At 43.6% G+C, this 16,214-nt stretch overlaps 1 protein-coding gene across 1 annotated transcript in view; it reads right to left on the bottom strand.

Annotated features, from left to right (window-relative positions):
* CTNNA2 (catenin alpha 2) overlaps positions 1 to 16,214 on the bottom strand; it is a 1,386,686-nt gene that overhangs the window by 915,477 nt on the left and 454,995 nt on the right. The window contains exon 4 of the mRNA XM_069583081.1: positions 12,284 to 12,450. Coding sequence (XP_069439182.1) covers positions 12,284 to 12,450 — 167 coding nt within the window. The remainder of the gene's footprint in view (positions 1 to 12,283; positions 12,451 to 16,214) is intronic.

Raw genomic sequence — 16,214 nt, 5'->3', positions numbered from 1 at the left:
GTTTAATTGTTTCATATGTATTATTTGTGTGAAAAGTATTATAAACCTACAGTACTATAGAGCTGACCATGTGAGTTGGATACCTATGCTAATTTTGTTGGACTCATAAACAAATTGGACTTACGAACACACTCTTAGAACTGAACTCGTGTGTATGTAGTGGACTCTGGTATGTCATACGAAGTTCTCTTGTTAGAATCTGGATTTATAGCGATATTTTAAACTCTTAGGTTGGAGGAAAAATAGCTGCAGTTTTGGACTCTGAATTTTAAATCATTATAACTATGCTCAAGTACATCTTTATTAATCAAAATAGGAACCATTACAATCAACACTTTTTCGTCAATGAAAAAAAAGCTTGTTTATTCCTATAGCATAAAAATCCATACTTCATGATTTGAAAAACTCTTGGAAAGCATTTTCTGAGTCCTGCTAGTTGTGGAAGCATTTTCGCTGCAAAAGTTGTCATGATTCTTGAAAAAGTGGTAGTTGGCTGGCAAGACGTCAGGGGAATATAGCAGATGAGGCAAAACTTTGTAGCCCAATTCATTCAACCTTTGAAGCATCAGTTGTATGACATGCAGTCTGGAGCCGTCTTCGAGAACTGGGCCCTTCCTGTTGACCAATGCTGGCTGTAGGCATTGCAGTTTTCAGTGCATCTCATCAATTTGCTGAGCATATTTCTTAGATGCAATGGTTTCTCTGGGATTCAGAAATCTGTACTGGATCAGAGGGGCAGCAGACCACCAAACATTGACCATGACCCTTTTTTTGGTGCATGTTTGGCTTTGGGAAGTGCTTTTGAGCTTCCTCTTCATCCAACCACTGAGCAGATTGTCACTGGTTTTAGAAAATCCATTTTTTGTTATGTATCACAATCCAGTAAAGAAATGGTTCATTGTTTCCTAGAATGAGAAGATGGTACTTCAAAATGACATTTAAAAAAAAATTTTAGTGAGATCATGAGGCACCCACTTGTCAAGCTTTTTCACCTTTCCAATTTGCTTCAAATGCCAAATGATCATAGACTGGCCAACACAGTTCTTGGGCAACTTCTAGTGTAGCTGTAAGAGCTTCAGTGATGGCTCTTAATTGGTTGTTGTCAACTTTCAATGGCTGGCCATTATCCTCCTCATCTTCAAGGCTCCCATCTCCTTTGTAAACTTTCTTGAACCACCAGTGCACTGTATGTTCGTTAGCAGTTTCTGGGCCAAAGGGTAGTTGATGTTGCAAGCTGTCTCAACTGCTTTATGATCCATTTTGAACTTGAACAAGAAAATTGCTAGAATTTGCTTTCTGTCTAACATAATTTCCACAGTCTAAAATACACATAAAATAAGCAGCAAGCAATAATTCATTAACAAAAAATGCAAAGCAAGAAGCGTGTGTTAAAATGATGTGTAACGTTGTTACCAAAAGAGTATGTGTGTGGAGTCTGGCTGCGGCTCAAAAGCCAATAAACAGGCCAGGTTGGTAGAAAGGAAAGTTTGCTTTATTTCAGATGCCAGCAACTGTGGGGTGGGGGGAGGGTGGCAAACATCAGTCCAAAGGCTGACGTCTTTCCAAAGCAGGGGGTTAGAGCTTTTTATAGACAGTCAGGGGAGGGGTTACATGCAGAAACAGCACAGTCATCTCTAACAGTCATATTCAAATTGGTCATCAGTGGTCTGACTAGCATCATCTTGGTTGTTTTAGCTACAGTTCATCTTCAGTTCCAGGGTACCTTTGTTCCCAGTTCTTTACAGTCAATTCTCAGAATTGTGGCAGCCCAAGCCAACTCATATGCAGAGTACATCATGAGAAACGCTGGGCTGGATGAAGCACAAGCTGGAATCAAGACTGCCGGGAGAAATATCAATAACCTCAGATATGCAGGTGACACATCCTTATGACAGAAAGTGAAGAACTAAAGAGTCTCTTGATGAAAGTGAAACAAGAGAGTGAAAAAGTTGGCTTAAAGTTCAACATTCAGAAAACTAAGATCATGGCATCCGGTCGCATCACTTCACGGCAAATAGATGGGGAAATGGTGGCTGACTTTAATTTTTGGGGCTCCAAAATCACTGCAGATGATGACTGCAGCCATGAAATTAAAAGATGCTTACTCCTTGGAAGGAACATTATGACCAACCTAGACAGCATATTAAAAAGCAGAGACATTACCTTGCCAACAAAGGTCCATCTAGTCAAGGCTATGGTTTTTCCAGTAGTCATGTATGGATATGAGAATTGGACTCTAAAGAAAGCTGAACACCAAAGAATTGATGCTTTTGAACTGTGGTGTTGGAGAAGACTCTTGAGAGTTGCTTGGACTGCAAAGAGGTCCAACCAGCCCATCTTAAAGGAAATCAGTCCTGAGTGTTCACTGGAAGGAATGATGCTAAAGCTGAAACTCCAATACTTTGGCCATCTGATGTAAGAAGAGCTGATCATCTGAAAAGACCTTGATGCTGGGAAAGATTGAGGGCAGGAGGAGAAGGATGACAGAGGATGAGATGGCTGGATGGCATCACCGACTCAATGGACATGAGTTTGTATAAACTCTGGGAGCTGGTGATGGATAGGGAGGCCTGGCGTGCTGCGGTCCATGGGGTTTCAAAGAGTCAGTACACGACTGAGCAACTTAACTGAACTGAAGTCCTGGGTACAGTCTGTCTGTAGTTAACTTCTCCACTGGGGGCTGGTATCTATTAGACAGCTCACAGGATATGGCTCAGAATATTATCTATAGCCCTTGAGAAAGAACCTTGAGAAGGTCCTTGACTATGCATAATGACTAAATTATTATTTAGTCTCTTCTGACGTCCTTTCAACATTTCTCATTTCTCTGATTAAACTTATTCTTTGACTAGGTTTCCACAGGCAGAAGGCATGCAGACAACATAGTGCAGTGGTAAGGAACACAGCCTTCTGCTCCATTTCAACATAACCATATTTATTTAAGAATGTATTTCAATATCAAATGGCAAAGTTCAACAAAACTGCAATGACTTTTACACCAACCTAAATAGCTTGGAAATGGGAGTTGGCCAAGTCAATGAATAAACAAATATAGAATTCTATATTTAACTACTTGTTAAATCATATAATCTGGTTTGACATTGATATCTCAGCATCATCATACTTTATCTCTCTGCCTCCTAAAGATAAGCTGCCTTCTTGATTAAATTGTCTGTTTCATTGTGAGCAAGTGAAGAAAATGATTTCATCAGAAAGCAAGAATGATTAAATGCTAGTGTCACTGATTCATAATGTGCCATGGTTTACAAAACACAACAATAATACAGCTTGATACCTTTCCAAAGTTACTTTCAGCTTGTGCAAGAAAAATGACAATAGCAAGTTTCACTGATTACTTATTGATGCACCAGACAATGTTCCAAATGGTTTACATGTATCTAATTTTGTCCCCCTAAATAGGTCTTTGAAGTTAATATTTCTGTTGTTTCTGCTTTACAAAGGAGAACTGCGGCCAGAGGGGTGATGCAGCCAGCCTGAGAGGTCTCACAGCAAACGTGAGGTAATCTGGGTTTGAACCCAGGTACTTTGCTCCAGAACACATAGTTTGAACTCCTGAGCTGGGCCACCTCAATTTCCCAGAAAGGATGGGTTCATAAAGCTGCTGGGGCTGATAATGAAGATTCTTTAAGGGTCCTTCCCCACCTGATCAGTCTCCAGGTTCTAGTGCTTCTACCTCTTTAGTTTCTATAAAATCTACCCCCTTATAGTTCACACAGCCACTGTCTGCACTCAGCTTTCCTTTCATTCACTGGCCTGGGTCGTGTAAAACATCTCTCAATATGTCTCACTTGATTGGGCTCACCCTTCTAATTCCTTCTCCATACTGCCATCAGAAGTATTTGTCTAAATCAGGAATTTGATTTTATTGTATAGGACTACTCAGTTGCTCCCCATAATCTATAAACAGAATCTAAATAAACTTGTTGTTCAGTCACTAAGCCATATCCAACTCCTTGTGACTCCATGGACTGCAGCATGCCAGGCTTCCCTGTCCATCACCATCTCCCAGAGCTTGCTCAAACTCACGTTCATTGAGTTGGTGATGCCATCCAACCATCTCATCTTCTGCCACCCCCTTCTCCTCTTGCCTTCAATTTTGGTAGATTCCAAACTAATTATGATCATCAAGAGGCTCCCCACCCTACATCTCTCTCTGATTGCCCCTCCCACCTAACCCTCTCTGCTCCAACTACGAATCAACCCTATTCTTGTGAATACTCCAAAATTTTGCCTTACTCTCATGCCTTTGTTCTGTCCTTGGTTTGTGAAGCTCTGTGTAGGTAAAACTTTTTGCCCCACCTGAATCCATCTCCCCTCTTATGCAAGAACACCCCAGCTGTGAGCAGTAAACCACTCTCTTCTTGGGCTGGTTATCAAATCCCAATTCATGCTTTCTGCCTGCTCTGTGAACACACGGCTGAGCCCTTTAATAATTGTTCCTTTGTTAAGTTTTGTAGGGACAGTATGCCAGACAGGTGACAGAGGAGGAAGGGGTTTTGTTTGCTGGTCCTGGAGGGCTCCCTGGACAGAGGCAGCAGCAGAGGCAGCTCCTCCAACACCAGGTGCCTCCAGGGGTGATTCTGTAGTGGAGTGTCTCCAGAAAGACATCTCTTCATGAGCAGTTTTTTTCTTGACTCCCTAAAGGGCAGATTTCTAGCAAGTTCCATTGGCTTGTGTGGCACCTCAGTATCCCTTCTATAATCCAGTGATCCAGGAACATCTGGATCCTGGCCCTGGTGTGGGTGGGCTCTCTCTCAAGGGCTCTTTCTATCTGCCATTCCTATACTCCATTCTTCCTAGTCAATCCCTTGTTACTCTTATCAGAGCTAATAACTCTTCACGTTAAACTTTCCGTGCTCAAATTACTGCGTAGCTTCACTCTCACTACTGGACAGAATGACGCCTCCTCTACTCTTTGATGTGGACCAACCTCTTTCCAGGGGGTACCCTGTGGTCCAGATGGTAAAGAATCTGCCTGCAACGCAGGAGACCCTGGTTTGATGCCTGGGTTAGGAAGATCCCCTGGAGAAGGAAATGGCAACACACTCCGGTATTCTTGCCTGGAGAATTTCATGGACAGAGAAGCCTGATGGGCTACAGTCCATGGGTTCACAAGCAGTCAGACATGACTGAGCGACTGACACTTTTTCACTTTTCACAGGCTCTTTCCACACCCTCAGCTCCTAGCTCTCAGCTTCAAGCTTGGGCTTGTGACCCCAGCCTGTTCAATCTGGTTCAAGCAACTGATTTAGGAAAACACAAATCTCATTCTGTTTACTGAGACCCATTCCTAAGTCCTGTCTTTCCCAACCACATTGCCCTTCTTCATATTATCCTGAATTCTCCAACAATACATTTGGTTGAACTGATCTCATCCTTGTCTTATGGGTGTGGTGAGGGAGAGGAACAGTGTTGACCAAACTCAGAAATCAGCACATCCCATTTCCCCTCTAAATAATTAATTCGGAGATATGTATCTGATTTAGAGGCGGACAGAACCAACAAGCTTGTGGAACCTTTATTTGAGCTTCTAGGAAGAGAATTTCTTCCTTTTTGCTATGTCTAGTCTAGAAGCATGTAATCGTGAGAATGTTTTATAGCTACCTTGAGATCATGAGAAAAGGGCCTACAGAGAAGAGTGTTCTTCCTGAGAAAACATAGAAACTGGTCCTTGTCACAAGGTCCTTGTCACTGGTCCTTGTTTGTACCTTGATCAAGCTCTGCCTGAAGCCAACTGCCTTTGGATTTTCAGTTTGGTGAGTCAACATATTTCCTTTTTGAAAGACTAAGTTGGGTTGGGTTTATGTTATCTAAAAATGGAAAACTTCCTAATTACCGTATTTTCCAATTACTGTATTTTCCTTCCAGATGAGACCATAGCAATACACACAATTTTCCCAACATGCACTGTACTCTTTCTTAATGTCTCCCCCATTACCAGCCTATGAAGTTTTAAAGGCAGGAGCTGAGTCTTATTTACCTTGGAAGTTATGTATTGTAGCACAATGTTCTGCACACAATAGGCATCCAATAAGCATCTTGAAAGGATAACTGAATAAATAGATAAATTCTAAACAACCCAGCTATATGAAGTTAATGCTATGACAGCTCTGATGAGAAAGGCATGCTAAGAATATGGGCAGTAATTTTTACATTTATAATTAGAGACAGGATATTTTATACTAGTTGCTTGCTGTTATTCAAACATAAGAGCCACATTATGTGCAGCAGAAATTAATGCAACATTGTAAATCAACCATACTATCATCAAAAAAACTTTAAACCATATGAGAACTGCAAAGGGAAACATAAGACTATTGAGAAATAATGTTACTGGGGATTCTCTAGTCCATTTAAAGCTAACGTTACAAAAAGTATAGGTAATGTTAAACCTACCCCCCAAACAACTGGGCAGCAGCATTATATTTGGCCCCTGGTAGTCTCAAAGATAACCTGAATTTTCTGAGAAGTTGACTAAAGGGTTGTGTAGTCTATGTTGCTGTTGGCTTTCCAGGGAGAAGTTCTGAGACAACTGAGAACATCATTATCCTAGGAGTCAGCTCGAGTACAGAAAAAAGTGATTGTTTCCTCTAACATACTCATGTCTAGGTGAGTCTGTGTGTAATGTCATCACCAATGCCAAGAACCGAACAATAGAATCTGATTACATTCATTCGGAGACTAGGGAAAATAAATATCGCTCTTCTCAATCACTGATTGAAATGTGAAACTCCTTTCAAAGTGTGAAGTGTCACGTCTCAGCCTAACACATTGACAATGTCAACTGATTATAGGATATACCAGGTGTCTGCAGGGAATCACTCACCAGCAACTTCAACAATGCAAGTGATTATAATTCAGTAGTTTTTAATGATGTCTGATGTGCAAATGATTCTCTTAGCTTCACTCAGGAATATCAAATTTCCACTCTGGCGATAACTCAGCTTTGAACTATATGTCACTCACTATTTCATCAGTAACTTCTTGAATTTAAAATAACTACAGTAGCAAAAACCTTTGACAGCCCTATCGAATCTTTAATGAAATATATTCAAGAGAGCTCAACATTAAAGCGCACATGAATACCTACAAAATAAAGCAACGAGCTTCATATGAGCAGTTAGAATACCTATGTGTGTGTGCTAAGCTGCTTCACAGTCATGTCTGACTCTTTGCAACCCCATGGACTGTAGCCCGCCAGGCTCCTCTGTCCATGGGACTCTCCAGGCAAGAATACTGGAGAGGGTTGCCAGGCCCTCCTCCAGAGGATCCTTCTGACCCAGGGATCGAACCCGTGTTTCTGATGTCTCCTTCGTTGGCAGGCAGGTTCTTTATCATTAGTGCCACCAGGGAGGCCCGGTTATATGAAAAGATGAACTATACCAGCATAAAAACTTAAGTTTACAAATATAATTTTAAGGTAGCAGAATGCAAAAACCTATACTCTGCCAAATCACACAGTCTCTGTAGAATTCCCAATTCTTTACTTGATTTGAACGATTTACTCAGGATTACTCAATTTGCCAACAATTACCTACAGGGTGAGGGACAGAAAATGAAGGCAGGCATTCTAGAATAAATGGACTCTCCTTCATCTACTCAGTGAATTATTGATGCAAAAACATGGAAATATGTTTCTGATAAGAAGGCAATTCTGTCCATGTTCCTGTAAGTTACTCAGAAACAAGAAAATAAATCAATATCTAGAAAGAACAGCAATAAAGTTTTGGCACATGGCCTAAAAGACAAAAAGCAAAATATTATCTGTAATGCTCAAAGGTAAAATAGCTATGCAGTAGTTAACATGGCAGGAAGCTACAGGACTCCCTATAGTGTATTAATTAATCTTCAGATCCAACAGAAAATCAGCTTACTACTTTATTATCATTAGGAATCATCTGATATTCTGTTGCCCATCTATGTTCTATCATCCATTGGTAAAGAAATTCACCTTTATTGGGAAGAAACCTTGATAACAGTATAAATGACCATTTCTAACTTGCTCCATCAAAATAGGTAATGATATCTCTTTCACCTCACGTGTGTGTCAGCTGCTCAGTCATGTCCGACTCTCTGCGACTCCATGGACTGCAGCCCACCAGGCTCCTCTGTCCATGAAGATTTCCCAGACAAGAATACTGGAATGGGTTGCCTTTTCCTTCTCTAGATCTTCTCAACCCAGGGATCAAACCCAATCTTCTGTGTCCTGCATTTTGCAGGTGTGTTCATCGCAAAGAGTCAGACACGACTGAGCAACTTCACCTCACCTCACCTCTTTACCACTTAGACACCTGGGAAGATCCTCATCTTAAGTTAAACACAAATAAATAGATGCTAGCAGACAAATCTGTTTATGAGAGGATGTGCTGCTATGGAAAAAACAAAAATGCTAATAGAATTGTATACTATGCCTATTTGCAATTAATTGTTGACACATTGTCTTTTTTCCTGGTTGGAGTACTAGTCCCATCATATGACAACCTGATGGACTCAGTGAGAACACCAGAATCTGCAGTTCCCCAAGGACACCACAAGAGGGCACCATTCCACCACTACTGTCCCCTGCAGAGGTTATACTCTGAGTACAACAAATGTGTTATTTAGTCTTACAATCATTTTTAATTTTATTGCTGACAGTCTGACAGGACTACTTAATATTGCTGGGTTGACCTTTCCATATTTTGTGCTAAATCTTTTTTTTTTTTTTTTTCTGCTGTGTCGGGAAGAGGATATAATTGACTCTACATTAGGACAGGCTGCAGTGTGATACTACCAGCGACAGCACTGGTCAAAACAGACAGATAAAAAGCAGTATTCCAGGCATCAACTGGTGCCATGAAGCACTCTACAGACCCAGGCTTCATGAGCACCAGCCGCGTGTGGGCCGTTCAGGGAGAGTATTTTTTTTAGCTTTCATCACTCCCCAGAAGGGGCAGAAACGGCTTTCCACAGAACATGCATGCATGCGCGTTCAGTCTTGTTCAGCTCTCTGCGACTCCATGGATTGTAGCCTGCCAGGCTGCTCTGTCCATGAGATTCTCCAGGAAAGAACACTGGAGCGGACCCTCCTCCAGGGGATCCTCCCAAGCCAGGAATCAAACTCATGTCTCCTGCATCCCCTGCACTGGCAGGCAGGTTTTTTTTTCACCACTGAACCACCTGGGAATTCCAGCAGAGAGAATGCTAACATATAAGATGTAAAGTTAATTTCCTTAGGTCCAGTCCTGTTCTCCTTGGAAAAGAAGACGGTCCCTCTGGGGAAAGATTTTTCTTACAATGTGGCTTTTGAAGACTAGGCAGGTTGTAAGACAAAGATAAGAAAACTTTTCCTTCAACACGCTTGAGAACAAAGTCGTCTATAGCCTAAAGGTGCACATAACTCAGGTGGGGCTGCAGGAGTAACAGCCAGCACTGTGGCCTGAGAGTGGCTGCGGAATCTGACAATGGTGACAGGTGCCACTCACCAGACACTTACTTTGCACAAGACTCTGATAAATGCATCATGGGAATTTCCCTGTTGAGAGCTCCCCACGGCTTTGAGGGCTGCACTGTCATTAGCCCTCATATCAACAGATGAGGTGTCTGAAACCCGAGGTTTTAGTTTTTACATTATATATTCACGTGGGCTTCCTAAATAGCTCAGTTGGTAAAGAATCCACCTGCCATGCAGGAGACCCTGGTTCAATTCCTGGGTCGGGAAGATCTGGAGAAGGGATAGGCTACCCACTCCACTATTCTTGGGCTTCCCTGGTGGCTCAGCTGATAAAGAATATGCCTGCAATGAGGGAGACCTGGGTTCAGTCCCTGCATTGGGAAGATCCCCTGGAGAAGGGAAAGGCTATCCATTCCAATATTCTGGCCTGGAGAAATCCATGGACTATGCTGTATAGTTCATGGGGTTGCAAAGAGTTGGACGTGACTGAGCGACTTTCACTTCCACTTTATACACATATTTATTGAAATACAGTTGATTTATAATGTTGTTAGTTACTGCTGTACAGCAAAGGGATTCAGTTGTACATCTTTCTTTATATTTTTTCCATTATAGTTTATCATATGACATTGAATATAGTTCTCTGTGCCATCTAGTAGGACCTTGTTTATTCATTCTCTATATAAAAGCTTACATCTGCTAACCCCAGCCTCCACTCGGTCCCTCCTCTAAGTACCCCCTCCCTTGGCACCCACCAATCTGTTCTCTATGCTTATGAAGGTTTTACGTGGTAGGTTATGACAGGCTGGCAAGTGGACACCAAACACGATTACACCTAGGCTGTCTGACTCCAGCGGCCAAAAGATTGAGCATAATGTTACACTGCCCCTCAATATCCTCTGAAACACGTAGTCTCTCTGCATATTGCTCGCCTCATCCAACTTGCAAGAGCCTTCCCTGGTTTCTGAGGCCTACTCTCTGGGGGCTTCCCAGGCGGTGCTAGCAGAAAAGAACCCACTCACTAATGAGGTAGACACAAGAGAGGTGGGTGTGATCCCTGGATCGGGAAGATCCCCTGGAGGAGGGCACGGCAACCCACTCCAATATTCTTGCCTGGAGAATCCCATGGACAAAGGAGCCTGATGGGCTATGATGGTCTATAGGGTCTATAGTTGGATACTCTTGAAGCGACTTAGCAGGCACACACTCGGTGGGAGAAAATTCCCAAGCAGGTTCTGCTCTGTGTCCCTTGGCTCCTCAGGCGCCTGCACAGGAACCATGGAGAGCGAGCGACACCTGCTTCGTGACCACACGGCCCATGTTGGGAATGCTGGAATTGGAGGCCTTTCATGATATTGCAGAATTTATACAAAACTTGGAAATCTTGGCTCCTTTCTCGGGGCCAGCCCAAGTAAGGCTCTGCCTAAGAATTTTTGACAAAAAACATTTGTGCTTTTGGAAATTTCTCAGTGAACTCCCCTACTGGACAAATATGAGATGGAAAGTGAGGTAAGAGCAGGTTGACATTTTTCACTTCCTATCTCACCTGCCCCCTCATTGTTCATTTTAATGGGAAAAGAATATAAGAAGTTGAGGGAAAGTGGCAAGCCAAGAATGGTAAGACCTGGGGGAACTAAGCCAGCAATAGGTTGGTTCCCCAAAAACAAAAGTCCATGGTTCACGTCCCATCATGTGAGGACCCTGAGGTTAGTGTAGGGTTGTTGCCAACAGTCCAGAATGAAAGCCACAGCAGGCATGGGATAGAGATCCTTTAGGCAGAAGCCATGCTCCTAAGTAACTGTTCAGTCATCAAAGAGTAGAATCATCCAGGAGGGACCAGACACCAGTCAGCAACTAGGAAAGAGAGCCAAGTCTAGAAGTCATGGGCTGCGAGGGGTGCACATGACCCTGAAAAATTTGTGACCAGGCCATGTGTCCACTTCCATTAAGAAACAGAAGGCTTAGCTGGAACCAAGAAATCCTGACAAGCAAGGGATATATGATGGGGTTGGTGGGGCACACGTGTACCCAGAGACCCAGTCCAGGTGTGTGAGATGAAGACTGATGCCACAAGATAGACTTTAGTAAACAGTGGCTTCTTATTATTGCCAGACTAAGGGAGGGTCAAAGTAAGTAATTCTATAAAAGGGCAACGATAGAGCAGTTAACAAAATAGAATGTAGCAGGATCTATATTAAGGTGGGCAGAGGTGGTCAAGTGGCCAGCTGCCTAGAAGAGCTCCGTGTGTCCCATCACTCAGTCATGTCCGACTCTGCAGCCCCACAGACTGTAGCCCGCCAGGCTCCTCTGCCCACAGAATCGTCCAGGCAAGGATACTGGAGTGGATTGCCTTTTCCTCCCCCAGGGGAACTTCCTGACCCAGGGATCGAACACCAGTCTCCTGTGTCTTCCGCACTGGCAGGCAGGTTCTTTACCACTGTGCCACCAGGGAACCCCTAGAAGGGCTGGCCTGGCCTGAATTACTACAGGGACCAGCACTGCTCTGAATCTCAAGACAAGACCAAGGTGGGCACCCCACATAAGGCCTCTGCAGCCTGAAAGATGCAAAGTTTTGTACTCCAGGAAATAAGGGGAGATTTAAACTCCATGTTTTGAGAGAAGACTATTCCAGTGAATAATCTGTATCTTTGAAAAATATATTATTGAGTATAAATTGAGTATTAGAAAAATAAAGGGCATACCACTTGGGTGAGTAACCAAGTAACCCTGTATACGGTGACACACTGTCAGTCCAGGTCAGCACAGTGCTACCCATGGTCAACACCACCACCCACATAAAGCATATTTTGATAAGTTCTACATACGTACAATTTTCAGATGAGACAAAAGCCTCATGACGTCTGCCATGTCTGCCAGGATGAGCAAGCGGGTCACAGCAGATAGCAGAGCCCGTGCCGCCCGCACCATGGTGCCGCGCTTCACCGACGAGCAGGGGTCATCCGCAAACTCCGAAGAAGCGATGCGCATGGTCTCACCTGGAAGACAGACACGGAGACACACGTGGGTAGACAGGAAGTTCAGAGGCCGGCAGTCACAAAGATCTGTGGAGGGGTAATCAGAGCTCTCACTGCAAAACCACCCTGGCCAGGTGGTACCAGTTCCCTCAGTGAAGTTGAGATTTTCAAGTCAGACCCCTCAGTGCCCCCAGACAGGTGCTGTGAACAAGACCCAAATGTGAAATTATGTTTCTAGAATCAATAAGGAATATGTTTGATTCAGTTTGTCTAAGAGTTGAGATGAATTTGCCCGACCTGAATCATTCTCACTCTCCAAGTCCCTTGAAACCAGTGGTATTTACTAGGCTAGTTGGTTTCTGACAGCTGAAGAATAAAGCTAACAGCTCCAGAGGGGAATGAAACTAAAGACTTTGACCTAATGAACTCTGTTCTCTTAATTGAGTTAAATAGACAATAACAGACTAGAGATAGTCTGTGGATGCATGCTCAGTCACTCAGTTGTGTCCGACTCTTTGCGACCCCAGGGATACAAGCCCATCAGACTCCTCCGTCCATGGGACTCTCCAGGCAAGAATACTGGAGTAGGTTGCCATGCCCACCTCCAGGGGATCTTCCCGACCACAGGGATCTAACCCAAGTCTCCTGCACTGGCAAGTGGATGTCATTCTGTAATACAGAGAACATTTATGAGACAACTGAACCAATTCAGCAAATATTTATTAGGCACATACTGGGAAAAATTCTCTACCAGAGTCTGGAAATGCGAAGGTGACTAAGAACACCCTGGCCCCAGGGAGTTCACAGTCTAACCAGGACACACATTGTAAATACATACTTAAAATATGGACATTACATGCCATCACTGACATATGACTAAGAATGAAGGCAAAAAAGGAGGAGGAAGTGATTAACTCATTTAGGGTGAGGCTGGGGGAAAAGCTGTCAACGCTGATGGCCTTTGAAAAGCCAAGATGTGTTCACCTGGAAGATGAAGGTGGGCAGGGTGCCTAAGGCAGCATGAACACCAGGAGGCTCCAGAATTTGGAGGAGGGCGCTGAGCCCACAGAAATGCAATCACCTGAAGGTCACAGTGAGTGAGGGCTGCAGGCAAGAGAGGCGTCAGGGCCTGGGACACTGGGCAAGAGATTTGGACTGTGGCCTCAGGAGGAGATGACTTCACAGATTTTTATTTTGGCCACATTATGTAAAATAAGCTGGAGGGGTCAAGACTTGTGCAGAGAAAACAGGCAAATGCAGTTTTACAATCTGAGAGAGCAGATGAGGACAGAGACCAGAAAAATAGGAATGAGATCCGGAGATAAGATCTGTATCAATGAGATGATGAAGGGAAACATGAAGAGACAATGGAGAGAATCAATGGATTTGGGGATTAATTACATATGGAAGGGTTTCCCTGATGGCTCAAAAGTAAAGTATTTACCTGCAATGCAGGATATGCAGGAGATGAAAGTTTGGTCCCTGGATCGGGAAGATTCCCTGGAGGAGGAAATGGCAACCCACTCCAGTTTTCTTGCCTGGAAAATTCCACGGTCAGGGGAGCCTGATAGTATACAGTCTAGGGTCCCAAAGAGTAGGACGTGACTGAGCACACACATGCGATATGGACGGAAACCACTGAACAGTTGCAGGTAGTGGTGAATACAGACCCACCACGATGGGCTGGTACATATTTGCACAAAGGGACTCCCAGAGCAGGAAACACAGGGAGGTCATTAACTACATGAGACGGGCCCATGTTCCTGGGGTGGATATCTACCCATGGTACAGAGAACTAGGAAAACCATAATGGAGCTTTACACAGCAGAGCATAAACAGGGCTACCAAGGTTTTGATAAGCCAGAAGAGTTCATATGACCAATGATTCAACTTAGCATGACACAATTCGGTCAATATTTTATTTACAAAATGATTAATTATCATCTGTTCATCAAAACTAAGCTCATTTAAATAGTCAATTATTTCAATGAAAGTCTGTGCCTCCTAGCATTTATCCCAAGATATGAGGAAAAATAAGATACACTTCTCATAATTTTAGAACTTCCCTGACAGCTCAGTCAGTAAATAATCGCCTGCAATGCAGGAGACACTGCATGGATTCTTGGGTCAGGAAGATCCCCTGGAGAAGGAAACAGCTACCAACTCCAGTATTCTTGGGCTTCCCTTGTGACTCAGCTGGTAAAGAATCCACCTGCAATGCAGGAGACCTGGGTTCAATCCCTGGGTTGGGAAGATCCCCTGATGAAGGGAACTGTTACCCACTCCAGTATTATGGCCTAGAGAATTCCATGGACTGTATAGCCCATGGGGTCACAAAGAGTCAGACACGACTGAGCGACTTTCATTTCACTCCCTCTCATCATTTTACAGGCAGATCAAAAGATAATACAATTCCCTCAATGTTGTAGTTATTTAAACCCTCCTTTTTGTACTTAGGAAATGTGGGTGTGTAAGGAAATATACTGTGTAGCTGGATCTTTTAAAGAGGCTACCATCTATGATATGTATATGACATAGTTGCACAGCTTAGTTTTTATGCCTAGGCACAAATAGCTTGAAATACAACAACAGGATGGGAGAAGATTAAAAATTTTTTATTATGATACCGGTGAATTGTCAAGATGTATGGCGCCAAAGAATTGATGCTTTTGAACTGTGGTGTTGGAGAAGACTCTTGAGAGTCCCTTGGACTGCAAAGAGATCCAACCAGTCCATTCTAAAGGAAATTAGTCCTGGGTGTTCATTGGAAGGACTGACGCTAAAGCTGAAACTCCAATACTTTGGCCACCTCATACGAAGAGTTGCTGCTGCTGCTGCTGCTGCTGCTGCTGCTGCTGCTGCTGCTGCTGCTGCTGCTGCTGCTGCTAAGTCGCTTCAGTCGTGTCCAACTCTGTGCGACCCCATAGACGGCAGCCCACCAGGCTCCCCAGTCCCTGGGGTTCTCCAGGCAAGAACACTGGAGTGGGTTGCCATTTCTTTCTCCAGTGTGTGAAAGTGAAAAGTGAAAGTGAAGTCACTCAGTCGTGTCTGACTCTTTAGTGACCCCATGGACTGCAGCCTACCAGGCTCCTCCGTCCATGGGATTTTCCAGGCAAGAGTACTGGAGTGGGGTGCCATTGCCTTCACTGTGCGAAGAGTTGACTCATTGGAAAAGACCCTGATGCTGGGAGGGACTGGGGCAGGAGGAGAAGGGGATGATAGAGGAAGAGATGGCTGGATGGCGTCACTGACTCAATGGACATGAGTTTGAGTAAACTCTGGGAGTTGGTGATGGACAGAGAGGCCTGGCGCTCTGCGATTCATGGGGTCACAAAGAGTCGGGCATGACTGAGCAACTGAACTGAACTGAACTGATGGCTCTAGAGGCCTAAATAAACTTTAAGGTAGAGGTTGGCAATTAAGAGATGCATATTCATTGCTTTTCTGCCTTTGGCTAAGATCTAGTGAAGACATAAACATTCAATCCAATGGTCCACAGGCTTAGAGAAATATCCTCTAGGCCTATTCCTTGTCCCTAAAAATAGACTAAGCAGATATCCGTGTGGTGAGGAGAAAGCTACTTCATTCTCACTCTGTAGAGTGCAGCCAGAAAAAAACATTATATACCAAGGTGAATCTACTGAAATGTTGAGAGAGTCACCCTAAAAACTAGACATAAGTGCAAATGGTACTGTTAATGGATAAATCAATTGCTGCTGGAAGGGGTCCACTTATTCAAGGAAGGGAGAAATTCTTTTCTGCAGGTGACCCCTAGGGAGCTACAC

Source organism: Ovis canadensis, chromosome 3 (assembly GCF_042477335.2).
Source record: "Ovis canadensis isolate MfBH-ARS-UI-01 breed Bighorn chromosome 3, ARS-UI_OviCan_v2, whole genome shotgun sequence".
NCBI classification, from domain to species: Eukaryota; Metazoa; Chordata; class Mammalia; order Artiodactyla; family Bovidae; genus Ovis; species Ovis canadensis.
Note: the sequence above shows the minus strand (reverse complement) of the source record. Positions and strands in the feature narration are given on the sequence as shown.